Genomic DNA, 14,113 nt, shown 5'->3' with positions numbered 1-14,113 from the left:
GTACCCTTCCTTTGGCTCTTACATTCTTTCTGCCACCTCTTCTGCAGTGGACCCTGAACCTTGGAGGGTGTGAGATGTTTCAGTGCTTGATACGCCTCTGTCCCTTCTCAGACTATATTGCCTTTTGGTCATCAATGGTCATCACCATCTGAAGAGAGAAGCTTCTCTAATCAGAAGTGAGAGTAACATTAATAAATGAGTATGAACATTAAGTGTAGTGATTTCAGAGCAATTTGGTTAGAGAAATCTATGCATTTATCCAGAGAAGAGCAGGCTTTATACCCTTAAGGCTCCTGACCTCCCCTGACACAGGCTTTTGATTAGGTTTTCAATACCAGGCACGTATACCCTCCCATAGAGCCAGTCTCCAGTCCAATTAGAGAGCAGTTGGCTTACCCCAGAGCAGACATGCCACTATTGCACTCGCTCAATCATTTGGCCTGTCTGGCCAAACATGAGGCTTCCAGTGCCCACTATTTTCACTGCTGATGGCTTCTGTCTCCCATAAAACTGCATACAGTGCAGCTTTTTCTAGCTTTCAGTTGGCTGGTCTACAGAGAGAAGGTTTTCTGCTCAGCACCAGCTTGATTTCTCAGTGACTTTGCTGCTCAGGCATGTGAAGTCTTCAGTAATACACTGAGAGTCTTTTAGTGGGCTGCTGTGTACTGTACTAAAGAGAAGCTGGAGATGGAGCTCAGTGGTAGAGGGCCTGTCTCGTGCACTAGGTCCTAGGTTCAGTCTCCAGCCCCTGTCCCCCACATACACACAGGCAAAAAGAGAAAAAAAAAATTTTTTTTTTTCCCTGAGGTAGGGTCTCACTCTAGGCAAAGCTGACCTGGAGCTCAATAGTCCCAGGCTGGCTCAAACTCAGTGATCTTCCTACCTCTGCCTCCTGAGTGCTGGCAAAAAGATAAATTTGCTCATAAAATGACTTTCAGAATATATTTAGCTTAAAAAATTGCAAAAATATAGCTTTTTTTGTTGTTGTAGTTGTTTATTTTTTGAGGTAGGGTCTCACTGTAGGCCAGGCTGACCTGAAATTCACTACATGGTCTCAGGGTGGTCTTGAACTCACGGCAATCCCCCTACCTCTGCCTCCCAAGTGCTGGTACTAAAGGCATACGCCATCACACCCGGCTCATCATTTGTAGCTTTCTGATATTTGTATCAAAAGAAGGAGGAGGAGATGGCAAGACATATTGGATCTCATTTGTATAAAAAGAAACAAGGTAAAGGTGAGACTACCTTCTGGGGGATTGGTGGGAGCCAGAGGAGGAATGACCATCTGTTGATCATATCTGTTGTATAGTTCTTGTTCTTTTTATTTTTGTTTTTTAAAGTAAGATCTCACTGTAGCTCAGGCTGACCTGAAATTCACTCTGTAGCCCCAAGCTGGCCTCAACTCAGTAATCCTCCTGGCTCTGCCTCCTGGGTACTGGTATTAAAGGTATGTGCCACCACACCCTGCTAGTTCTTTTAGTTTTTTTTTTTTTTTGTTGTTGTTGTTTATTTTTTTGAGGTGGGGTCTCACTGTAGCCCAGGCTAACTTGGCACTCACTCTGTAGTCCCAGATTGGCCTCAAACTCATAGTGAGTGATCCTACCTTTGCCTCCTGAGTGCTGGGATTCAAGGCATGTGCCACTACACTCGGCTAGTTCTTGCACTTTTGACATGGTTCTTATGTTTAAAAGGAAGAAGGGGTAAGCTGGTATGGTGGCAGAGATAGGAGATAGGTGAAAGAGATAGGAGGGTTGCCATGAGTTTAAGGCCACCTTGAGACTACATAGTGAATGCCAGGTCAGCCTGGGCTAGAGTGAGACCCTACCTTGAAAAACAAAAAAAGAAGAAAAGAAAAGAAAAAAGAAGAGGTAAGCAAGGTAGGGAAGAAAACTCAGAAATGTGCTACAAATGAAAATGAATCTTTGTTTTTGTGATTCAGTCACACTAAAGAAAAAAAAATGAGCCAACTCAAGTAAATTGAACATAGACTGAAGACAGCAAACCGCTGTGAGTAGAGTTTGGCTTTGGCGATGGCATGGATCAGCACTGTGAAATTGGCTTCTCTGTGTTCTGTGTATCATGGAGCTAAGCAAATAAGTGCCTTGTGAGTAGTAAGAGACAGCTTTCTCTCAAGCAACATCATCACCAGGGCCTTAAAACTCCCATGTGCTACGACACTCCCTTCCAGAACAAGGACAGTCAACAGTTAGGGCTCCTCACAGTACAGTTCAGTTTTGCCTGGCCTTGCATTGATATATACCATGTATGTATTATTGTAAAATTGCTTTTTGCTAGAGCTCAAACTTCCCACTTGCTGCATTCTCCAAGGATACCAAGTACATGTCCTGTAAGATCTCAGTTGTTTAATTGCTAAAATGAATTAGGCATAGTTATCTAGATTCTAGCCTTCATTTGGTGTAGTTCTTTTTCTTTTATGAGGCCATCAATGATAGAATGAATTAAGTATAGTTATCTAGCTTCTAGCCTTCACTTGATACAGTTCTTTTTCTCTTATGAGGCCATCATTTTGAATGCCCCTTTCTGTGTTGGGATTCTCTGGTGCTGTCCAATCCTCTTGAAGTCCAGCATTGTTTTATCTCCACACATCCCTAACTTGTTGTACTTTTATCATTCTTCCTGGATTTTGTGATTCTGTGGTCTTTGTAGCCAAATGCCATTTCCATAGCCAGTACCTACAGGTTGCTTCTGATACACTGGCCAGTTTTGCCTGCATTTATCAGCAAGACTCAGATCTTCTGCAGTTCAAATACAGAATTTTAAATATCTCTTTTTCTCAAGGCTATTTGGATGTCCTTAATGTATTTTTTTTCTGGCTTATAAAAAACTATATTTATAAGTAATACATGTTATTGTAGGTAGTGTGAAAAACCCCAGGAAAGTGTAAAGCAAACACAAACTAACTTTTTTTTTCACCATCCAGAACATCCAGAAGTAAACTCAGCAATAACTGCGTTTATCCAGCATTTTCTTATCATCATGTTTTCCTATTGAGATCTTCCTATTAGAATTTTTACATGCCCACATCTTTCCCATCCTGGAATATGAACACACAAATACTTCCAGTAATCCTGGAAAACCTATTTGCTTCTCTTTCAGAGCAAACTAGGGAAGGAATTCTCACTGTCTCCTCCTTTCAGCTTGCTCTATAAGCTTCCTAGAGTACCATATTGTCAAGGTCATTGGTGACTGCATCATTAACCTTAGTGGGCATTTCAGCATTTTGCTTTTCCCAGTAGCATTCAGTTCCTTCTTAAAACACATTTCCATGGGCTTCCATCATGTTTTACCCTTTCTACTTTCCTTGACTACTCTTCACTGTCCTTGACACTCTTCCCTCTGCTCTTTATGCCTGCTTCTCTGGCCTCATCTCCCTAAAACTCATTAACTCCTGTAACAAATCTCAAATCTGTATCTCTGGCTCAGGTTTTTTTCTGAACACCAGATCTACTTACCTCAACTCTGTAGTGCACTTCATGGTTCCACAAATAAACTCAATATACCCAGGCAACCTCTGTCTCTTTTTAAAAACTATTTAGTTCCCCCACCTCTCATGGGAACACCCATGGAATTTTGTTCATCCCCTGTGCTGATACCTTTTGAATCTTTCTTCTTGGCCAGTGCCCCCATCATAGAACAGGCCCGAAATGCTTGATTGGAACCACCTGTAAATGACTTCTGTCTAGCTCCTGACTGACATCTCATGGTCTTTCAAGTAGGATTGACCTGAGTTGGAGGCCAGCTTGAGATTATATAGTGAATTCCAGGTCATCCTGGACTACAGTGAGACCTTACCCCGAAAAACAAGGTTAGTCATTGCTCCCTTGTCTCCCTTTTCCTGTAGAACAGAATCAAATGTCTTGCTTCAAGGCCTTCACAAAATTGTTCAGATGTAGCTCCCACAACCCTCCCTCTTTGCTGCATGTTCTTTTCTACAGTGAGGGGGCGCTTTTTCATCTTGTAAAGCTTTTATTCTTTTGAAAAAAATATTTTAGAGCTGGAGAGATGGCTTAGTGGGTAAGGTGTTTGCCTTCAAAGCCAAAGGACCTATGTTCAATTCTCCAGTACCCACGTAAGATGTACAAGGTGACACCTGTGTCTGGAGTTCAATTACAGCTGCTGGAGGCCCTGACATGCCCATCTCCCCCCCCCTCAAATAAAAAATATTTTAGCCCGGTGTGGTGGCACATGCCTTTAATCCCAACACTCGGGAGGCAGAGGTAGGAGGATCACCATGAGTTCGAGGCCACCCTGAGACTACATAGTGAATTCCAGGTCAGCCTGAGCTAGTGTGAGACCCTACCTTGAAAAAAAAAAAAAAAGAATATTTTTCTTTTATTTATTTATTAGTGAGTGAAGGAGGGAGGGATAGAATGGGCACTTCAGGACCTTTAGGCACTGCAAACAAACTCCAGATACATGCACCACTATGCGCATCTGGCTTACATGGGTTCTGGGGATTCAAACCTGGGTCCTTAGGCTTTGTAGGCGAGCACCTTAGCCACTGAGCCATCTCTTTAGCCTCAAACTTTTTATTGTTGCCTTTTCCTTTCTTGTTGCTGTGACAAGATACCTGATAGCAGCAATTTAAGGGAGCAATTTATGGTTATGTTGTCTCATGGTTTCAGATCACAGTCTGTCATGATGGGGAAGGCATGGCATCAGGAGCTTGTAGCATGGCAGATCAGGAAGCAGAGCATTCAAGCTGGAAATGTGGACTGATTCTAGCTCTAACAGGCCTGTCTCCAGTCCTCCAGTCACCCACTTCTGCCAGCCATGCCTTTTGCCCCAGAGATCTCACATTCTCCTTAAACCATGCTACCGGCTAGGGACCAAGTAAGTATTCAGAACACATGAGCCCGTGTCCCTTTTAAGCCATAGCATTTTGCTAAAGCAGAGCATTTCTTATCTTCTCCACTAATTGTTTCCTAAGATAGAGTGTATTACTCTTTAGGTTCTCCAGCTTGAGGGCCATTTCCTCTGCACCTGAGATTCTCTTGGCACAGTCATGTACCTCACAGTAGATATGTCTCTAACTTCATGATACTTGCTCTTTCAGTCTCAGAGCTTGTCTACTCTCATCTGATCCTGCCTAAGCCCCTCAGATGCTGACGGTACAGCCATGGGCCACTATACTTGGCTTGTTGTGTTATTTTACTCCATATATGCTCTGGAAAACTACTGTACTTTTGTGAGAAGATGAAAGTGAGTAACACGAAGAAGGGTTTAGAATTATTAGGAACATTTTTGACTTTGTGTATTTCCTGAAAAAGTCTTGAGAATCAAGTTATTTAGTACAAAGACTACCAGGTAACAAGTAGGAAATTCTGGACTATTTAATTGTTTGTGAGAAAAACTAACCATTTATTCAATCTGGAAGATGCTTTTAAAACTGCAGTGAAGTAGGAAAATGGGAAATAGAATAGCATGTAGCATAGCTTACTAATTATGTGTTGTCTGGTTTCCATGAAAGCCATAATTGGAAAGAGAAGGGAAAATGTACTTATTACAACTACAAGTTCAGTATTTACGGTATATTATTATAGTAGATCACTATGCCATCTGACCCACCCTTAAAACTGATGTGCAAACACTAATTATGGCTCTGCTAAAGCTCAAGTCCTTAACTTCAGGCTTCATCTTCACCTGCCTTACAGCACTTTAGTTTTTGCCATGATGATAGTCATAGGACCTGAAACTACATGAGATTTATTTATTTATTTATTTTGGTTTTTCAACGAAGCAAACTTTGAACCTCAGGCACAGATTTTCTTACATTATGCATTAGTGACATATTTATATAGTTGGTGCAGGTCACCTAATGATACTGTATGTGTCTGATATGTTTTGATGACATTTGTAATGGAAGCAAATGAAAAAGTAGGCCTGGCACCAAGCATCTTATTAGATAATCCTTATGGACAGGGTTTACCAGTAAAGTGACTCTTCACCCATGCCACTGTGACCATACTCCCTAGAATGAGAAATGGACTGTGATTTTAACATGCTCTTAAAGAAAGTGGTATTTGATGAGTAAAGTTTTATACATTTAGGCTTTTTTTTTTTTTTAAGTTTTTCAAGGTGGGTTCTCTCTGTAGCCCAGGCTGACCAGGAATTCATTATGTAGTCTCAGGTTGACCTTCAACTAACAGCCATTCTGTTAAGCCTCCTGAGGGCTGAGAGTAAAGACATACACCACCATGTCTGGCAGGAGGCCTTTTATTGTCAAGAAAAAGTTCTTTTTAATTTTGTTTTGCCTGTAGAGCCTTTATTTCCCCTTTGTACACTAAGCCTGTTCATGTTTTACATGTGTAACTCTTATTTGTTTATGAAGAAAGTGACACAGTAAGCCTTATTCCCATAGGGATATCTTTTTAAATTTTGCATATCAGAAATGTTAGCATAGGGCTGGAGAGATGGCTTAGCGGTTAAGCGCTTGCCTGTGAAGCCTAAGGACCCCGGTTCGAGGCTCGGTTCCCCAGGTCCCACGTTAGCCAGATGCACAAGGGGGCGCACGCGTCTGGAGTTCGTTTGCAGAGGCTGGAAGCCCTGGCGCGCCCATTCTCTCTCTCTTCCTCTGTCTTTCTCTCTGTGTCTGTCGCTCTCAAATAAATAAATAAAAAATTAAAAAAAAAAGAAATGTTAGCATATTATGGGATGAAATATTTTACTTTTTTCCCCTCTAGCACAACATTCTGAAATTTTTTGGTTATTGCAACGATCTTGATCGGGAGATGAGAAAATGCTTAAAGAATGAGGTAAGAAAAGTGTCATGGGTTAGATGTGGTCAAACAATAAAATACAACATTTTGGATACTATATATTGTTCCCATTTTTAATATATTCTACAAGTTTAGTCTAATAGTCTAACTTTATATTTTATAGACCTTCCCTCTCAATTGAAGTACTAAAAGCTTCTTTTGGGGACAGTTTTAGAACATTGCTATCTTTTTGCCATGCATAAAAATGGTGAAAATGTCTTTGCTTTCATTGGAAAATTCAAGGTTAATCAATTTTAAGATTTAAGAAATTAAGTTTGTGGTCCACAGGTAGACTTATGTCAGTGATAAGTTGAGTTAGGTGACTAAAATTCTTTGGGCCTTAGTTTCCTTCAGTAAAGTTAAAAGGTTTAAACTTAGGCTCTATCCAGCTTTTAAAGTGCATTTTGGATTTTTTCATAGTGTGTGTAAGTCAGAGATCTAGTTTGATTTGTTTAGAAAGATGATCTTCTATCCTGGTTTTAGGCTAGAACTTGGTCTTGGATAGAGAGCTAAACTGTCAATTCTTTGTTATTTTTTACTTTTTCAGTTACTGCTAACCAATTGTGAAAGATCAATTCAATTCCATTTATTTTCATTTTAAAAAATTTATTTATTTATTTATTTGGGAGAGAGGAAATGAGAATGGGCGCTCCAGGGCCTCCATCCACTGCAAACAAACTCCAGATGCGTGCGCCCCCTTGTGTTCATGTGTCACCTTGTGGGCATGTGTCCCCTTGTGTGTCTGGCTTATGTGAGTTCTGGGAAGTTGAACCTGGGTCCTTAGGTTTCACAGGCAAACTAAGATGATTTTTGAAAAATGTTTTTCTGGTCGGGCGTGGTGACGCATGCCTTTAGTCCCAGCACTCAGGAGGCAGAGGTAGGAGGACCACTGTTAGTTCAAGGCCGTGCTGAGACTACAAAGTGAATTCCAGGTCAGCCTGGGCTAGAGTGAGACCCTACCTGGAAAGAAAAGGAAAATGTTTTTCCTTTCATGTATCGAAGGAAACCAAACCTAAGGCTGTTTTGAGAATAAGCTTATTGGAAAGTGAAGCCCACACTGTTCTGTCTGAAACAGTATTTTTCTCTTTTGCACTTGTGTTCAGTTATGCAGGTTTTTACCTATTTTAGATTTGTTACTCTTCTATATTTGTTATTTCACCATTGTGTTGGTGATTAGAACTTCAGACAAACTATCCCTAGCTATTCTTGAGCACTGGTGACCATTTGGCAGAAAGTTATAGATACTTTGCTTATTGTGTCTGAGTTTGTTTTCATACATTTCATGTTTTCTTCAAGTTCTCTACATTTTTCTATGTTGCTTCATTGCCTAGCTTATTATTGGCATTCGGTCTGGTCTTTCAACCTCTAGTCCTGCATCTGCAGCACCCTTCTTTGTTTCTTCTATTCTCAACAGTGTTCTCAGTGGCTGTCTTCCTACCATCCTTCATGTAGCATCTCCATGCTTCATGCTACTGTAACAGGAGAAGGGTCTGGCCATTTCTTCCTTTCTCTGCTTCTTTCATTCTTTTGTTTGCTATTATTATTTTTTAATATTTAAAAAATTATTTATGAACAAGCGAGAGAGAAAGGGCATGCTAGGGCCTCTAGCCAGTGCAAACAAACTCCATATGCATGTACCACCTTGTGCACATGCATGACCTTGTGCATCTGGTTTGCATGGGTTCTGGGGACTTGAACCTGTGTCCTTTGGCTTTGCAGACAAGTGCCTTAACTGCTAAGTCATCTCTCCAGCACTGTTACTACTTTTTGCACCAGCCTTTGTCCTGTTAATTGTTAGGTTTGTTTTCTTTTATTCAACCTGTGTATTTTGATAGTTTTATGAATGACCTCATGTTCAGTTTTTCCCCTCTTTTTAGTGAACGACTGTCTTGACTTCTTATGAGATGTCTTCATATAGTTTAATCTGCTCTATAACTTTTTTAAAAAATATTTGTGTGTGTGTAAGAGAGAGAGGCCTCCAGCCACTGCAAAGGAACTCCAGATGCATGTGCTACCTTGTGCATCTGGCTTACCAGGGCCCTGGGGAATTGAGCTGAGGTCCTTTGGATTTACAGGCAAACACCTTAACCGCTAAGCTATCTCTCCAGCCTTGCTCTATAACTTTTTATTGCTACAAAGTAATATCTTCTGAAGAGCTCGACAGAATGCTGTACTGTCCAGTGAGCCAGGGTAGTCCAGTACATGTCTTGGAGCACATGTCTTCCTTTTGGTTGTTGTTCTTTCACCCATCCACCCCACCAAATTTGTATTTTGCTTTTTGTTTTGAACAGGATCCCATGTCATCCAGGCTGGCTGTAAAGTCCTCCCAAATACTGGGGTTATAGGCCTGTGCTACCATGCCCAGCACCTCCCATTAATCTTGTGAGGGAATTTAATGTATGGCAGAGAAAAGGAGAGATTTTGATTGAGAACCTCTGATGCTTTATTTTTATTTATTTGAGAGCAACAGACAGAGAGAGAAAGAGGGAAGGGGGAGGGGAATGAATGGGCACGCCAGGGCCTCCAGCCACTGCAAACAAACTCCAGATGCATGCACCCCCTTGTGCATCTGGCTAACGTGGGTCTTGGGGAATCAAGCCTCAAACCGGGGTCCTTTGGCTTCACAGGCAAGCGCTTAACCACTAAGCCATCTCTCCAGCCTTGATACTTTATTTATAATTTGAAGTAATTCCTCCTTCCTTGTGTTTTTCTCCCCCCTTAGGCAAGCTCAGCAGACTGGCCTTTTTTAAAAAAAGATTTTTTTTCTTTAATTATTATTTTTTTAAATTTAATTTATTAGTTTTCTTTTCAGTAAATACAGGCAGTTTGGTACCATTATTTAGACTCATCTGTGATCTACCCCCTCCCATTAGACCCTCCTTGTTAATGAAAATGGGTCATGCATTGTGGAGTTAGCCCCCAGTTATTGGTATGATAAATGTCTCTGCATATCATGACCCAACATGTGACTCTGACATTCTTTCCGCCCCCTCTTCCGCAAAATTTCCCTGAGCCATGTTGGGTTCATTTTGGTCTGCTTCAGTGCTGAGGTATTGGGGGCCTCTGAGGCTCTGGCTCTCTGATTTGGTAGGAGTTGATTTTTCTCTGCGTTGATCTCCTTCCCCTTTGTGCTGGTATCCGGTTCACAGGAAGACATCACCCTTGCTTATTTCGCCAGTTGTCCTTAGTTTCAGTTGGGCCCCTTTTGAGGTATGTTGGGGCAGCTCTCTTCTTAGGATCTGCATCTATCTTTTTTTTTCCTTGTTGTCTGTAGTGCAGCTAGGCGGTCGCCATCTTGACCGGAAGTCCCTCTTTAATTATTTGAGACAGATGTCGAGAGAGAGAGGATAGGCACACCAGGGCCTCTAGCCACTACAAAGGAACTCCAGACACATGCACCATCATATGGGTACTGGAGAGATGAACCTGGGTCCTTAGGCTTCACAGGCAAATGCCTCAACTTCTAAGCCTTCTTGCCAGCCCTGCCCCCCCCCCCTTTTTTTTTAAATGCAAGAGAAAGAAAGAATATGAATGAGAATTGGCACATCAGGGCCTCCAGCTACTGCAGCCGAACTCCAGACATGTGAGCTCCCTTTGTGTACATGTGCAAACTTGCACCTTTGTGTGACCTTGTATATCTGACTTATGTGGGATCTGGAGAGTTGATCATGAGTCCTTAGGCTTTGCAGGCAAGTGCCTTAACTGCTAAGTCATCTCTCCAGCCTGGTTTTTGTCTCTCTTTTATTTTGATGTCATCATCTTTTCCTCCTATTTTTTTAAAATTATTTTTATTTATTCGAAAGTGACAGAGAGATAAAGAGACAGATAGAGACAGAGAGAATGGGGGCGCCAGGGCCTCCAGCCACTGCAAACGAACTCCAGACGTGTGAGCCCCCTTGTGCATCTGGCTAATGTGGGACCTGGGGAACCGAGCCTTGAACTGGGGTCCTTAGGTTTCACAGGCAAGCACTTAACCACTAAGCCATCTCTCCAGCCCTTTTCCTCCTATTACAATGGTCTTGTGTAGGTAGTGTCAGGCATTGTGAGGTCATGGACATCCAGAAGGCCATTTTGTATGTGGAAGAGTGTATTGTAAGGAGACTACCCTTCCTTTGGTTCTTTCATTGTTTCTGCCACCTCTTCTGCAATGGACCTTGAGCCTTGGAACATATGATAGAGATGTTTCAGGGCTGAGCATTCCTCCCTCACTTCTCAGCATTATTGTGCCTTTTGAGTCATCTCGGAGGTCACTGCCATCTGAAAAGAGAAGCTTCTCTAACCAAAAGTGAGAGTAGCATTAATATATGGGTATGAACATTAAGAGAAGTGCTTACTGGGCAGTTTGGTGAGCATAATATATGCATTTAGGCAGACACTAGCATGCATTACACCCCTAGGGCTCATGATTTCCCTTGTCATAGGTTTTCAGTATCAGGCTTGTATTCCCTCCCATGGAGTGGGCCTCCAGTCCAATTAGAGAGTGGTTATTTCCCCCATAACAGACATGCCACTATCACACCCGATGGCTCATTTAGCCTGGCTGGCCAAACTCAAGGCTTGCAGTGTCCATTGTTGTTTATCTGCCCTAGTGATTTTTCTCTCTCCCATGGAGCTGCTTGCAGCGTAGCTTTTTGTCAGCTGATCTCCACAGAGGATGTTTTCAGCTCAGCTCCAATAAGATTTCTGTGACCTAGCAGCCTGTGCATGTGGAGTCTTTAGCAGTAGGGTCTAACCATCTATTCCTGATGGGAAACCAAGGCCTTGGCAGTGACCTATAATGTTTTGGGGTTATCAGGGACCTCCCTGGCTAACAGCTCACTGGAAGGTATCCCACCCTTGGCACTGAAAATTTTCTAATAACAATCTATGGCTTCTGGATACACCATTATCCAAAAAAGTAGGTTTCCATATGACTTATTCCTATCCTCTTAGATTTTGATTAACCCTCCCCCCAACCTTCCTTTACTCAATCTCTTCCCCTGACCTCACTTAGGCCTTTCCACCCCTAGTAATCTGTTCTTCTATTTATATATATTACAGTACCATCCCCTTAAGTCATCCCCTGATTTGGGTTTTTGAGATAAGGTCTTGCTAGCCTAGACTAGTCTCAAACTTAGAATCCTTTGGACACAGTCCCCTGAGTGATCATGCCCAGCCTGGGGGTAGCTCTTAAAAGTTTTTGTTTCTTTTTTCAAGTTAAGAGTCTCCTTAAATTTATTTTTATTTGTTTATTTGAGAGAAAGAAGAAGGAGGGGGGAGAGAGAGAGGGGGGGGGAGAGAGGGAGAGAATGGGCATGCAAGGACCTTCAGCTACTGCAAACAAACTCTAGATGCATGTGCTACTTTGTACATTTAGCTTACATGGGTCCTGGGGAATTGAACCTGGATCCTTTGGCTTTGCAGGCAAGCACCTTAACTACTAAACTATCTTTCCAGTCCTGGGGGTAGCTTTTTGATCAATAAAAATGGTTTTAAAAATTTCTATTTAAAAAGATTTTTAGAATCTGTCAGTCAGAATCTTTGATTTGAAACTGTCTTGATTTAAAACTTAAGGTTTGTATAGTCTGCCTCGTCAAGTTTGAGGTTACTTGTCCACAAGAGTGAAATAAGTCATTTATGAATCCCCATGCTATCCTCCTCAGGAATGTGGAGGGGCTCTACTGAGGTTCTTGTTTGGCTATCATTAATCTTTCATCTGTGTCTGTCCCATGCTCTGGCTCCTGAAAATTTTTGATGTTCCTTTGTTTATGTAAATTTAGTTTTTGTTTCATTTTACTCTTTTTTGCTCCCTGTACCTAGGAGAAAATACTCATTTACCTATAAAACATATATTTTAAGCATGTTTTTAAAATATTTAAATGTATACATGATAAAACAAATATATCCTAGGTTGTCTGTTTTGAACATAGGCTAATAAGTATTTGAGGAAATCAAAGTGCTTGTCCTGTGTGTCCTGTTACTTATAACCTGCTGGTCAGATCAACATATTTTGACTGAAAACCTCCAAGGCATTTAAAGCCAATAGTTTTAAGGACCTTAAGATATGTGGAGAATTGTATGTGGTGACAGCTGCTGAAGAAACCCAGGAAGTGCACTGGTTGTGATGTTCTATATAAGTAATGAGATGAATGTCTGGAACTATTTAGTCTTTAATGCTTAGAGAACTACAGCATATGACCAGATAAAAGAATTAGGTCTGCTGGTCCATCCAGTAGTGAGGCAGCATCTCACACTGTTTAATTCTAGTTCTGAACTTTTAAAGAAGGGTGCCCTATGAATTAAGTCATTTTACAGATATTAGACAATAGAACAGTTGAAGACACCAGCAATACTTGGCTTAAAAAGAGGGATGAGTGGTCACCTGTCACTGGTTATTTGAAGATTAAGGTAGGCAAGAGGAAAGTACCTTTTGGTTCACTATGAATCTTTGGAATAATTAGAGCTGTCTGGCAATTAATCAGCCCCTGATAACTAGACATGCTCTACAGGGGCTACAGAGCCTGGACTGTGAGCTGCTGGAGAATGGAGACATAACTCCATTTGAAGTGTTGGCCCCATTCTTCTGGGAGGAAACTGGTTCAGCACCTGTTAGAACAAGTGCTGCTCAGTATTGAACGAGCTTGCACTAGATGTTCTTTGAGGTCACTGTTTCCAGTTTCATATTCAATGAAACAAAGGACCAGGGTTTTGACAGTAAAGGCATTTATTATTCAGCTTAAATGTACCAGTGGAGATATCACTACCTGTTTCTTTTCTCCCTCTTTCCTTACAGTACGCAGAGAAGAGGTCCAGGAGCAGGGAGCATGGCAATGCAATGCGAAGGAGACTGCTTGAGCTTCCTGAGGAGCCTGGAAAATAGGTTGTTGCTTTCCTGTGAGTCTTGGCTGAGGGAAGACCATAAGGGCTGTTGGTTGATAGCCAGAAGGATCCTCTCTTTGGCCTTCAGAGTCCTTTGAAGGAAGTGACCTGTGAGGAAGTGAACCATGGAGCAATGTGATACATGGATCCTGAGTACTGAGCGAAGCCTTGAGCACGGTCAGCTCTGCCCACAAACCCGACTTCTCTGTGCTGCTTCCTTTTGTGTACATCCATTCAGAGTTAACTCGTCTTCAATAAAATAATTTGTTTCTTCTTTCTTTTTCTTGGACCCTCCTGGAATTAGAACAAAAACTGGTGCAGTAGGTTCCCCTTTTTGACAGCATGGCAGTTATAAAGATAAAACATGAAGATACAAACTAGTTCTGCAGAAGTTCCAGCTCTGTTAATTAGGATGTTTTCCCCCAAGCTTTCTTATTGACAACTTCCATAAATATAGACAATATACCATGATCATA

The 14,113-nt window shown here is 41.6% G+C and overlaps 1 protein-coding gene across 1 annotated transcript in view; it reads left to right on the top strand.

Moving 5' to 3' along the window:
- The window catches only part of Cmc2 (C-X9-C motif containing 2), a 41,491-nt gene extending 27,580 nt beyond the window's left edge, over positions 1-13,911 (top strand). The window contains exons 3-4 of the mRNA XM_045159889.1: positions 6,705-6,776; positions 13,552-13,911. Coding sequence (XP_045015824.1) covers positions 6,705-6,776; positions 13,552-13,638 — 159 coding nt within the window. The 3' untranslated portion in view covers positions 13,639-13,911. The remainder of the gene's footprint in view (positions 1-6,704; positions 6,777-13,551) is intronic.
- Positions 13,912-14,113: the final 202 nt, after the last annotated feature.

This window comes from Jaculus jaculus, chromosome 1 (genome assembly GCF_020740685.1).
Source record: "Jaculus jaculus isolate mJacJac1 chromosome 1, mJacJac1.mat.Y.cur, whole genome shotgun sequence".
In the NCBI taxonomy this organism is placed as follows: domain Eukaryota; kingdom Metazoa; phylum Chordata; class Mammalia; order Rodentia; family Dipodidae; genus Jaculus; species Jaculus jaculus.
The sequence above is the reverse complement of the archived record's forward strand: the minus strand, read 5'-3'. Positions and strand labels throughout refer to the sequence as shown.